The sequence below is a fragment of the Protopterus annectens genome, chromosome 3.part1 (assembly GCF_019279795.1).
Source record: "Protopterus annectens isolate FY-2018-M chromosome 3.part1, PAN1.0, whole genome shotgun sequence".
In the NCBI taxonomy this organism is placed as follows: domain Eukaryota; kingdom Metazoa; phylum Chordata; order Ceratodontiformes; family Protopteridae; genus Protopterus; species Protopterus annectens.
Window position 1 is genome coordinate 533,942,105 of NC_056732.1, and position 14,227 is coordinate 533,956,331.

The window sequence follows — 14,227 nt, forward strand, 5'->3', positions numbered from 1 at the left end:
CTCCTTTGACATCTCTACAAAAAAACACACTCAAAAAACAGACTAGAACAAGAAACTACCACAAAGGTACCAAATCCCTCTAATTTAAACAGGATAGGCCCACAGATAGAAACTACAACATAGCTCTAGCAGAGCGCGAGGGCAAGGCCCCTCTAACTAAAACGGGACCTTGACGCTAGAAAAAAATAATAATTACTACACAAAAGTTAAGTAACACAAGGTATAACACACTAGACGTAGAGCGCGAGGAAACCCCTCACTAAATTAAGTGGGAACCTAGCGCTAACAAAGTTTACACAAACTTTCACAAAAACCACTTAGAAACGACAAGTAGCTGTTAAAACAGCTTTTGGGTGAAAAATTTTAAATTTTCTGACAGAAAATTTGTCAGTAAATAGTACTTAGCCCAGCCAAGTCGAGACCACGTCTATTGCTATGAAGCGGCAAACGAGATCTGGGGAAGTAGTAGTGGTGCATCCTGGGATGTAGAATAGCTCAGCCAATTAGAGACTTCACTCTATAGTATAGCATGCCGAGTCGGAGCCGAGGATCGGCTCCGAACCCATCAGTACAGAATGTAGGCAAGATAGGATCACATAACATCTATAATTCACAGTGGAAATGGATAATGTGAAACAGGAAGAAGCTCAAGAAACAAGGAGAGACTGTGATTTTGAATGCAGGCCTTTAAGGAAAATAACAATAATTATATAAAATATTATATCCTAAGAACTAAGTCAACATGGGAATGGAGAAATGAGATTCTGCCAATAGGGATGACTGCAATTAGGGTATAAACAATAGACAAGAGGGGGCTGGAATTTATTGGAGAAAAGTGGCAAAGGAACCAAGGTACTGAGAGCAAATAACTAGAGAGAGAAACGTAATAGAATGAGGAAGAGGCCAAGAATTTATTTGGACTGCAGGTTACAGCTTGCCTTCCCTATCAAGGATTGATATCAGACTATAGGCAAAGAGAAAGAAATAGGGGGGCACTAAATGAAAGACCAGCACTGGAAGAGTTTTTAGTAGAATCTAAAACAGAAGCTGCCATTAAAAAAGGAATAATTAGTACATCATATAAAAAATTGCATAATAACTATCAGAATCAATCAGAGGAGGTTAGAAAGGATTGGGAAAAGAGATTGGATAAGTAATTCACAAAGAAACAATGGGATGATATATGCATGTCTCCCAAATATGCAACAAAATCTAGAAGAGTTAGAAGTTTTGCTTGGAAATGTTTACATAGATATTTTTATACTCCAAGTAGACTCCACAGAATTTTCCTCAGGTAGACAGCAAATGTTGGAGGTGTGATGGGGAGGAAAGAGGTACTTGGGAACATGTTTTCTGGGAATGCAGTGGATTGGCAGACTTTAAGGGTCCCTTGTGAGATACACTGTCGGAGATGCTGGATGGGCAGACTGATGTGATGAGGGTGATGATTTTTCTAAGCTATGATACAGAGTCAGAATTGCCTAGACATGGTAAGGCCTTGCTGTGTCTAATTACAGTGGCTGCCAAAAAAGCAATTACTAGAAAATGGAAACCAAAATATAAACCAACTATATTAGAAGCAGTGAATATAGTACACAGATAAAACAACTGGAACTGAAATCTCTAGAAAAGGGTAGGAACAAACTAGACCGGAAAATCGGAATTGTGGGAATAATACATACACGGGAGAAATGAGGTTTAAAACAAGGCAGGGCTTAAATGAGCTATGTAACATTTGACTGAAAATGATTGGGTATTATAAGTGATGTATAATGTTTGCAACTGGGAGTGTGTCAGTATGGTTTATGATGTAAAATGTTTGCATTTGCAACTAGGATTGTATCAGTATGGTTTGTTTTCCTTTATATAAATGTATGATTGCTTATGTCATAATTGATGGTTTAATAAAGATATTTCTTGTTTAAAAAGGGGGGCAGGATTTGAATAATTTATGTAGTGTTACTTAGGTTATATGATATATAGCAATATATGTGAAGTATAATATTTATTAATATTAGTTTGTTAATACGGTTTGATTTCTTTTGTATAAATGTAAAATTGCCCATGTTACAAGGGATAATTCAATAAAGGTGTGTTTAAAAAAACAGTGAGTAGGATACACACAATCCTTGGGTTAAACCAGGAACACTGTCTCCCACACAGCACAAACCTTCCTGCACTGCAGTTAAACTAGTACACAGAATCACCCGTGATGTCAGAAACCCTTGCCTCTCCACATATAATTACCCCAGAGAGAATTCACCTGTTTACAGTTACACCCACTAACTCAACCCCTATCCCAAAGCAGTTTCAGGCAGTTTAACAAACAATATATAACTACAGTTTGTGTACAAAAAGCAAGTGAGCAACTGTACAGAGCTTCACGTTCTCAACCCTATAAGGTCACTCTACATGCTGGTCTGTAGAAAACTTCCATACAAAGATGAGGAACACTAACGACTGTGGCTGTTTATAATGTGCAGTTTTAAGGTGTTTAGTGTGGTTATTGTGCTAATGATTCTATTTAGAGAAAAAATGTATGAACTGCACTTTTATCTAAGTGTGCACCTGGGCAAGGCTGCATTATGAGGCTTGTTCAACATCATGCACTCACAGAAGTACATATGGCATGCAGTACATGCGTGGATGGGTCAGTGTCCCCAGCAGGGATGAGTGTAAATGTTTTAGTATTTCGATGTATAGAGACACTAAAGTGAAGAAATGGAAACATATGTAGGTGCTGTATTGCTGTTGCAATCCTTAGATGTCACAGATCATACCCAAAAACTGTCCTGCTAAACCATGCTCATCTGTATTGTGCTACGGTAGCACCACATGTTGTGCTACGGTAACACCACGTCACACAGACTGATTGCCTCTGCTGAGGGGTGGTGTCGGCTGTGTTGTTTTGCTGACAAAAGCAATATGCATCAATTTGCATGTGCTTCCATATTCCTCTGGGCTGTGACCTGGTCCATGGTCATGGTTTCTGGAGGCATTGAGGGTGCCAGGCTCCAAGGTGGTACTCTAAAAACAGCAAAGTAGTTTGGTATCTGATGTACACAAGCTTTCTAATGAACTAGGTTTGTTTTTTGTGAGCAGTGGGTGTTGTTTGTTGACTTGACATTCATCTTCTGGCATGTAGGTGCAATCAACAGGCAACACACACTGTGTAGCTAAAGGTTTGATGCTACACAAACTACACATAACTATTTTATTGGTAACTGTATACTTAATCAAGCTGCAGTTAAAGTGACAGAGCATAAAGTGCCTCCACATTTACCCAAAGCTGATATATTTACGTGCTTTGAGTTTGATTTATGTGGGAGGGGATACTATAATGGTTCATTGGTAATGTTTATTTTGGCTTTCTGTATGCATGATTATACTTTTTTCCATTCTAATGAACAAGAAAGACAGCCTGTTTTTTTTTTTTTTTTTTTTAATGTTATATTGATTTGCATTTTTGTTTTCTGGTTGAATTTAGTGTTTTGTGGGTGTTACATGGTTGAGTTATATTTTTGGAGGTGTTTAATCTTTAGTTTAATGTTTTTACTCCATTTGACCCATTGTAGGTTAATAGGGAGTTACTATGCTTACAGCTGAAGTGATCAATGAAAAGCTTGGCCAACTAACCTAGGTAGTTGTTGCCCCAGACTAGGGACCATTTTTACATACTTCAGGGGTGAATTTGTGGCTATTCACCAATTTAGTGAATTGAGTCTAGAATTAAAAAAAAACCATTTAAGGTTTTATTCTACTTGCTATGCAGAGGAAGTTTGTTTCAAAAATAGAGGAATAGCCAGGTTAAGTACCTTTTTGTGCCAAATGGTGTTATTAATGCGATAGTGGAGGTTTAGATCTTTGTGTTCTGCTAGTTTACTGGAAGCGTAGGACACTGAAAAGTGCAAGGTCTTTCATACCACAAAAGGGTAAGGCAAAGATCACCACAAAATAGCTAATATGAAAAAGAGTACAATAACACAGCTTTTAATCCTTCAGAGTAGCTTATGATCCCTAGATCTATTATTTTCTTCGTGAAAAATGTTTGTGGTCTTCAAACTAAACAAGATGTTTAGAAAAGAACATGCTGAATGGTGTGTTCTGCTCAATAACAACTATCATGTGGGATCTGTAGAGTGGAACTGTGACTTCCCTGAACTTAAAGAAGATGCCCTTGTGATTAGGTGAGTATGCAGAATGAGATGCTAAGGCAAAAAAAGATTACTGTCAGCAAACATACCCAGATCTCTAACGGCTGCACTGGTTTTGAGATAAATATTCTTTGGTCATGCTGCTCAACGCTAGAAGTCTAAATCTCAAAATGCACTCACTCAAAGCACTCCTTAAAACGGAGAACATAAACATTTGTGCAGTAACAGAGACCTGGTTCAAGGCAGCAGAAAGCACCCCTGCATTACCAGGCTATAACTCATTCCACACCTTTCGGCCCCAGAACTTGGGCTGAAGCTCCAAAGGTGGTGGGTATTTCCATATTCATAAAGGATGCACACACCTCAAGACTGGTAGCTCAACACAACGCATCAGAGATGCTTCAGGTCCAGCTAACACTGGGCAAGACAGAGATTCAGGTCATAGCCTGCTACAGGTCCCCAACCATGTCCCACGACTCACACTCCACATTCCTAAGCACCCTGGAGAAAATAAGGGTCCAACCTAACATTCTCATACTGGGTGACTTCAACTACCCCTCCATTAACTGTGAAAACTACTTATGTACCAATACACTTGCCCAACGTTTCCTGGAATTCATTAATTCCAATGCCCTGGACTAGCTTGTTCTTACTCCCACTAAAGGTAGCAACATCCTTGACCTGGCCATTACTAACATAGGTGACCATGCTCTACACCAATAGCAAACTCCTCCCTGGTTAAATCCGACCACAAACAAATCACCTTGGAAATCCACATCCACAAACCACCTTGGAAATCATCAGCAAACTTGGCCAACCAAAATCCTTTGACTTGTACTTTCATGACAGAGAAATAGATGCCAGAAAGGAGGTAGCCCAGGACACAGCCATGTTGGATGTTATTAGTGATATTTTTTCCTGAATGGAAGATGATCTCCCACAGTTTACTGTACAAATTCAATCAGCCAGTCAGTTAGCTATCCAGTATCCAGTGGGTAACACAAGGGGTTGATATTAAGTTGTGTGAGTTTGTCAATAATACTTCCATCATAAATGGTTTCAAAGTCCTTGGTTAGATCCACATATACGGTGTAAGCAGTCTGACCCTCATCTAGGGCATGAGTAATCCATTTGAAGAAATCTACAAGGCTGAAAAGAAACAATCTACCTTTCACAAAAAAGAAACTGATTTGGGTCAAGGGACTAAAGGTTGACTATATCATTGCTTATTAGTTCAATAATGATGTTTTCCATAACCTTGTGATGATACTGGTGAGGTTTATAGGTCTATAACTATCAGAGGCTTTGGTAGGACTACCCTTATTGAACCATAATGGCCATGAATCAAGAATAATAAATGTCTCTGCATTATAGCTTTATACATGGCCCCTGGCAATAACTTATCAACTCCAGAAAGTATCCTATCTTGGGTATCACAAAATCTCTCTCTAGAAACAGTAATATTAGGTGATGTCACCATTGACTGGCAAAAACTTAACATATAATTTCCCACAGACAGCATAAACCTATTTGGATTTTCTCAACTAATTACTCACCCAACATCTACTAGTGCCACAAACCAAAATGGCTCAATAATTGATTGGATTTTGGTCTTCCATCCTAACAATTTCTCTCAGTCCAAAACACTTCCAATCTCTATTAGTGATCACCACCCCATCTGTACAGCTAGACTTGTTTCACATTCATGTAGACAACACACCTACAAGACAGAACAAAACCTATCCAACTTTGACCAGCGGGCCTTTACAAATTTGCTAAACTCCATCAATTGGTCCTTCCTTAAGTACTTACCACTAAATGATGCAGTTGAACAATTTAATTCTACATTCCTAAACACTTTACACAGTTTAGCTCCCACCAGAAGGAAGAGAGTCAAAACCAGCTATACTTCTTGGCTTTCTGTCTATACTAGATCACTTATGCAAAAAAGAGGCAAGGCTTGGATAACTTACCTAAAACATAAGACTCACAGTAATTTACAGCATTAAAAAAGCACTGCATAATCTTGTATAGAAACAGGTTAATTAAGACAAAAAACAGTTCTATGCAAAACCACAAGATCAGCACAAATCCATTCCCCAAAAATTTCTGGCACACTATCAAAAAAATCCTAAACCCATGAAGTCAGTCCTCTCTCCAACCATCCTGTGTTAGTACATCTCCTGACATAGCAACTCAGTTTAACTCTTACTTCATTGATAGCATAGCTTCCATCACTAACGCATTTCTCTCCATCTCCATCCACCCTCTCTCAGCCTGCTACTACCTGTCATTCCACATTTTCCCTTCAATCGGTTTCCATTTCCTTCATCAAATCCCTCCTGTGCAAGCTCAGGCCATGTTCCCCCTCTGCAATCTTCCCAATGAATTTCTAAAAATATCTGCTGACTCAATTGCCTACCCTGTCTCAATAATCATTAATAGATCCATCAAGGAGTTTTATGTCCCCTCCCTGTGGAAAAAATCTTTCATCCTTCCTCTCCATATTGTGTAGAATATGTGGCATATTCACAGAAATCTCTAACTACAGGCCAATTGCTATTCTTTCACTTCTATCAAAAATTCTAGAAAAATGTATCCGTAAACAACTTCTTCAATACCTCCTTGACAAAGATCTTCTCTCTCCCACCCACCATGGATTCAGACCAGCACACAGCACTATCGCTGGTATACTATCCTTTACTGACAATGTCAACAAAGCTCGTGACTCAGAAAACTTTGTCTCTTCCCTGTTCTTAGATCTATCCAAAGCCTTTGATACTGTCTCCCACCCCAGCTGTTATCCCAGCTATCTCTTCTGGGCTTGACCAAAACATCCTTCCAATGGTTCACCAGCTCTCTCTCTAACATATATCAATCTGTCAAATGGAACTCTAACTTCACTCCTTACTTACCTGATAGCAGTGGGGTACCCCAAGGCTCAATACTAGGTTCACGTCTCCAACATTTTTATTAACCATCTTAACACTGCCAGCAAACAAGCCACCCTAATTCAATATGCTAATTAGTCTACACTAATCTGCTCTGCCAGGACTCTCTCTTATCTACAAAGTTTAACACAAGAAGCATTCAATTCCATGGAGTCTTGCCTCACCAACAACCATTTACAAGAAGCATTCAATTCCATTGAGTCTTGCCTCACCAACAACAATTTACTACTTAACCCCCAAAAAACTACACTTCTACTATTTTTACCACAGCACTTTTCTCCAGATGTCGCTAACTTTGCAATTATTTCTTGGAACAATACTTTAATTAATGTGGTGTCACATACCAAACTGTTAGGTGTAACTATCGGCAACAATCTTAAGTTTGACCTACATATCAGCAACATCATAAAAAAAACTAATCAAAAATTGGCATTATGTACAGGGCTAAGAAATTCATCTCCAACTCCAGAAGAGTAACCCTTGCCACCACCTATCTCTTACCCTCCCTTCTATATGCTTCACCTACCCTAACCCATCTTCACTCTTCCCTCAAAGCAAAACTTAGTCAATGTTATAATAAAGTAGCTAAATTTGCTACAGGGCAGGCCCACTACTCTCACCATCGCTATGCTCTCAAGTCCCTAAATTGGCTCGAACTACCCCACCTTCTCACCTTTAATCAACTAACATTAACTCACAAATTACTGTAGAACTCCTCTTTTTCACAAATTACATCATCAATACTACAATACTATACTCAATCTCATGACCTACGATCCTGTCACAGGTATCAACTATCTATTTACAAACCTCAAAGATTTAACAGGGTTAGTCTGTACTCTCACTGTGTTGCCAAATCATGGAATAGCATTCCAGAAGCAATCAGACTTGTACCCACTACTACTCCTTCAAGGCTAGGCTGAAGGAACATGTGACTAATAACTGGATCTGCCCGTGCTCCATGCCATCTTAGTCCTCTTTTGTTCCCTTCCTCCCCACTCATAATAGGATTTCTCTTGATATGTCCTACTTCTCTTCCTATTTCACCTACCTTCTAGCCTCACCTCACTTTAATTCCTTAACATTCTAATGTCCTTTTTTTTTATATACTGGTGCAGCGGTAGCGTTGTTGCCTCACAGCAAGAGGTTCTCCTGTTCGATTCTTGGCTGGAGTGTGGGGAGTGCCTTCTGTGTGGAGTCTGCATGTCCTCCCCGCGGTTGGGTGGGTGTTCAAAAGACATGCGTAAATGGGCGTGCCTTCGTTGAAGGTTGAACGTCGAGCTGGCACCTCGGCGTTCATGAAAATCTACTGCCAATCATTAGCGGACTGGAGTTCTGTTGTGGTGACCCCTAACTGGGAAAAGCCGAAAGACAACAACACTAACCTTTCTCTACCCCAGAATTTGACTGACATGTATTATCTAGCTCCCCTGCCAAACAAAGTATATGGCTTTTACAACATGCATATTAGCAACTCTCTTCCACCTTGTATATAATGTATGGTCAACTTTATTGCTTGCCTTTATATTTTGCTGATTTTTCTTTTATTGTATTTCACAAATTGTACTACTTTATTTGTCTTAATATTTAGGTTCATAGGTTCATAGGTTCATACTAGGCTATCTGCCCTAGGGCATTTATAAGCCTAGCCAGAGTGTGTTTGGCTTTTGCCACCCATTTTAAATTAATTTTGCTATGCCTTTTTTTGAGGTTAGTATACTGTGCCTCTGTCTAACAGTGACACAGAAGTGATAGCAAACCTACAATCTCCCATCCACTCATCAAGATTCCTCTTGAAGAGAGTCAATGTGGGACTCTGCCTAACCTGGACTGGGATTTTATTCCAGGGTGAAGGGAGCCTCTGGGTTATGAATCTGTCCCTCCAGCATGTCCTATTTATTTCAGTGCTGAGGTTCAAGTCTCTCAAGCGCATAGCTCGATGGGATTTGGATTTTCTGAGGTGCAGCATGTCCATTAATTCCGGGTTGGACATGGCTTTATACGTCAGGCACAGATCGCCTCTGAGCAGGCGGTATGCCACTGAGTAGAGCTGGAGTTTCTTTAACCGGGCAGCATATGGCATCTGTTTGAGCCCTTTGATCCTCTTGGTAAGGTACTTTTGGGGTCTTTCCAGTTGCTGCAGGTGTCTGGTAAGGTACATCCCAAAAGGGGCATTGTATTCAATTATGGGCCTGATGAGGGATGAGTAAATGACCTCCCCTGATCTAGATGTGAATCCCTTCATGATTAGGTGGGCTATATAAAATGTTTTTCTAACCACTTTGGCCACGTGGTTGTCAAATGAGAGACTGCTATCAACTTGGGTCCCCAAGTCCCTAATGACTTCTTCTGTACTTAATGGATTATCACCTATGTGGTAATTTGTGGGCACTTTGTTTTTGCCAAAGGGGATGACTATACACTTTTGGCGCTTAGCTTGAGGCCATGGCTCTGGCACCAGTTGTCTGTTTCTATGAGGCCCTTTTGGAGGATGCTTGTGTCGGCTGGAGAGTTGATTATGGCACCCAGTTTGCAGTCATCGGCCAGCCACAGTCCTTCCGTGTTGGCCTGTACCGCCGAGAAATATATACCAAACAAGAGAGGTCCCAGGACTGAGCCTTGTGGGACGCCACTTGTAACTGGTTTGGAGTCTGACATGGCTCCAGCAATTCTAACCATGTGGGTTCTGTCCTTGAGCCAGTGTGCAACCCATCTAGTGACATAGGGGTTTATATTTAAGCTGGTGAGCTTATCTATAATGCCCGAGTGGGGTATTGTATCGAAGGCTTTTGCGAGGTCCAGGTAGGCTGTGTGGACCACCTTCCTCATCAATGGCCTTGGTGACTGTTTCAAAGAAATCGACCAGGTTTAAGAGGCAGGATCTGCCCTTAACAAAGCCAAACTGGGTAGGATCCAGTGTCTGTAGGTCCCCAATATCTTTATTTATGAGGTCCATGATGATCCTTTCCATAGCTTTGCAGACCAAGCTAGTCAGGCTTATGGGGCGATAGTTTCCAGGATCCGTTGAGGCACCACCTTTGTGGAGAGGGACCACTGTTGCTTTACGCCACTCTTTGGGTACATATCCTGTAGTAAGGCTAAGATTAAACAGTAGTTTTATGTTTGGGTTTAGCTCTTCTTGGAGTTCATGTAGGACGCAGCCCGGGACACCATCTGGTCCCATTGATGCTGTGTTTTTTGCTTTGGAGAGGGCGGCTCTTACCTGAGCATCTGAGATGTCAGGGGGGCAGCACTCTGTTGGGATAGATATTTGCCCTTTTGGTGGGGAGAGGGGGGAGAAGTTTGCACTGAACCTGTCAGCTAGGATGTTGGCAATGTCTGTGGGCTCTGTGTATTTTTTGTCATTTTGGACTAATTTTGAGCATATCTGGGAATTCCCACCCAGGTTCCTAACATAAGTAAAGATTTTGTAACCATTGTTCAATTTTTTAAGTCTCTTTATATGTACTGCGGAGCTTTTCTCCCCAGGCCTAAGTTGAAAATGTGCTCATACCCAGTCAGACTTTCCCAGTAAACAAATGTCAAATAAATAAATATCCAATGAAGAGGCTTAGACTGAACACATGTTAGGCTAAACTACACTTTTTAGTTACTAGGAAGCAGCTGGACATATTATCTGTACTGTTTTGGCTTTATACGGTGCAGATAATACCTGCTCAAGAGTGACTTTGTGATGAGGAGTTAAATTCCAGGGAGTAGGACAGTCTGTGGGAAAGCAGAGCTGCTCTGTTTTGTTTAATTTTGCTAGGATGATGCAATAAGTTTACAGATATTTTTGGAAGATACAATCCAGATATACATCATTTTAATTTCTACGCTTTGTTTTTACTCCATCCCCTTTTAAGAGGCTCCAAGGTGAGGCTACAAAACATGCCTATATTTGTACTTAAGTGAGTCATAAGTTTGTGTGCATGCACATGTATCTATTTCTATAACCACTTTCATCCATTTCAGTACCAGAGGCCCAGAATACTCCAAGAAGCAACAAACAATAAACACAAAACAGTACTCAGACCCAGATGTAATGTCACTCCATTTGCAGGCTGCATACACCCACACTCACATCTGCATTTACAGAAAACTAGCATCACCAGTCTGCCATGACTTTAGTATGTGGATACACCCAGGCAGAGAATTCAACCAAAGTTTCAAACAGTTCCGCATGAAATAATAATAGTAATAATGTTCTGAAATAAGTAGGGCGCACAATAATTCCTCACTTCACTAGAAAGACAGAATTTGAGGTAATTTAACAACTGAGCTTCAAATAACTGTACTTATGTGTACATCATACCACGCACACACCTTCTTTGTGGTCATGTGTTGTCTAATGCTCATAACCTCTTCTTTCAGCAAATCACAGGCCAGCAGCAGCAGAACCCTAACCTACCATACTAGTTACTCTATTCTACACACATAACGACAACATAACACAAGTTTGAGGCACAAAAGGGAAGATTATTACCTTATGGAATGCTCCTTACTAAGGAAGGATTTTCCAAAAAGCACAGAAAGTGACAAAAACAGTGTTTTTTATGATTGCATAAAGTCTGACACTTAGAAGCTTATGTTTGGTTTGGAAATGATTTTCTGATCTTGATTACATCCTCAAACGGCACAGCCACAGACCTTCTTTAGCACCATAGCAACCTGTTAAGTGTAATGAATAAATACCTGAGGAGGAGAATGACACTTATTAAACTGCACAGGCATCTGAGTGTGATGCCTTGACATGACACTGGAAAATGAATGGTCAGCAAACAGGAACTGTCAGCAAAGTGTGCCAAATGAGAAGAACACAGAGCTTGGAGGCTGGCATGCTGCTCTAAGCTAAGATATTCAACAGTGTTTTACATAACAGAATATCAGAAGAGCATTTTAACTTTTCAGTTACATAACATAAAAGTGCCTGAAAAACAAAGATGGATTTAAAAGTCTGATAGTACATAAAATGACACTTACCATCACTGTAATCAATTGCTGCATAACTTCCAAGGAAAAGTGAAGCAGCAAAGCTGCTAACAAGTGAAATTCTCTGAAAGGAAAGAAAAGAAAACAAACTTTGAAACTGAAAAAAACTATCTTAAGAAATATCAGCTTATTAGGTTTACATATGTGTACAGAATCAGAGAGTGAAATATCAAGCCAAAAACTACCTACCCAAAACCCAACTAGCCACTGGCAAACATCTAGGTTTGGTGCCTCATAGGCACAGACAGCTCATCTACATATCACATAACCTAAATCTGGTAGGAAGCTAAAGGTACTAAAAGGTCATCTGAGGAGGAAACATCTGGCCATCTACAGGGCTGCTCTGTCTGGTAGCAGTGACAGGAGGTAACACAATGTGATATGTACAGCATTGTCAGAGGAGCTGCAGAAGGGAGATGTATTAATTATTAGCATTTGTTTATTGGGAAAACCTATTTGGGCAAAATAAGTCTCTTCACTGGAGGCCTAGGAAGAAAAGATCCACAAGGAAAACAACTTGAAGTACTACGCACACTAATAGAATGATGGTTCAATCATAGGACATTGTTAAGGAGAAAGCTCCAGATTCTATCTTCAGCAAATACATAGAAACAATAATGTTAGACTTGTACAGTCCAAAGATAAAGGTAATACAGTTAAAAATATTTTACACAATAAAGAGCAAGGAAAGTTGCAAAAGAAAAGAAAAATGTTAATGAGAAGAGGTAAGCTATTTCAAAAAGACTAACAGGTATGGGATAAATAAGGAATATCCAGGAGCAAGGGAACATTCACAGAGCCATGAAGACTTCAAGGAGAGTTTCAGGTTTGATTTAAATAAATGTGAGTTGTCAACTGCCTCAGCGAAATGAGGATTTTATTCTACAACTTTGACATGCAGATGTCAGCAGTACAATGGCTCTGGACACTAGCTTCGAGTTTGAGGTCAGTTGAGGAGCAGCTAAAAATTTTGTAGCAATGCACTAGAAAACAAATCTTCCAAGATGCTTGTTTCTGGATTTCGCATGTGCATAATGTAGGTCATTCACACACTAAACTGATATGCAGTTCATTTTCTCTGCGAGTACAAAAAGATAATTGTGTATCACTTCAAATCTTCCTCTATGCAGAAGACCATTTCAAAATCCAAGTCTTCAAATGACTTTACCAAAAAAGCTTTCTGGAAGCCAATATATTATAAAAGATTCAGGGACTAAAGTCCTGCAAATGTTCATGTCAAGAGACCATTCTCCATCTCATTGTTCAGTGAAGTAATAAACTGTGTGGTTGTACAAAACTATGTAATTAATCATCTTCTCCCATCTTAGACAGTTTTATTCAGTGACCTCCAGTCCAGTCCCTTACACAATGCTACCACACTTTTGTGCTGTTTGTTCTTTTGAAAGGGATAACTTTCCTCTTCTTAGAACAGGTGATGAATTCTTTGCAGCTCTTCTATGACAGTGAGCTTGGCATTCTGCTCACTTTACTGAATAAAAAGGTAAGTACCATCAGCGGCTACAATCAGAGATGTACTAATGCGAGGGCAAATGTTGGAGTTTGCTCCTAATGCAAACAGTAAGGGGGTGCAGACTTGCCTTTTAAAAGCTTTTTGAGTTTTAAATCCAAAAAGCTTACAGTAAAACCACAGCCGGATACTTTAAGGGCATTCTTCTTTAAGAATCGCCCTCTGTCTGTGTGTCCCTTCATGCATCAATGCACTCATGCATCTGCTGCATACGCCTTTTCCGAGATTCCATGTGGAATTTAAATACAAGATGTTTTTTGTGTGTGTGTGTGTGTGTGTGTGTGTGTGTGTGTGTGTGTGTGTGTGAGAGAGAGAGAGGTTAGTGTAGCTCACAAACCAGGACAAAGTCTAAAATAATGAGGGGACAAAAGCCGAAATATAGGGAAAGATTTTAAATATTGCTCTTATAAACTAAGACAGTTGCTAGAATAACAGAAGTCTGAAACTCAAATATATGCCATTACTTATAAACATCAGTCCTCAGTGATTTACCAGAAAACCACAAATTTTATAAGGAACAGAACAAAATGTGAGGCAAAAATTTCAATACTGTGTTTAAATCTGGACAGTTGAAAGCTATGCTTGTTAGTAAATTTCCTCAG

The 14,227-nt window shown here is 39.8% G+C and overlaps 1 protein-coding gene across 1 annotated transcript in view; it reads right to left on the reverse strand.

Annotated features, from left to right (window-relative positions):
- Positions 1-14,227, reverse strand: part of XYLB (xylulokinase) — a 1,259,970-nt gene that overhangs the window by 950,213 nt on the left and 295,530 nt on the right. Inside the window, exon 8 of the mRNA XM_044066952.1 lies at positions 12,089-12,161. Coding sequence (XP_043922887.1) covers positions 12,089-12,161 — 73 coding nt within the window. The remainder of the gene's footprint in view (positions 1-12,088; positions 12,162-14,227) is intronic.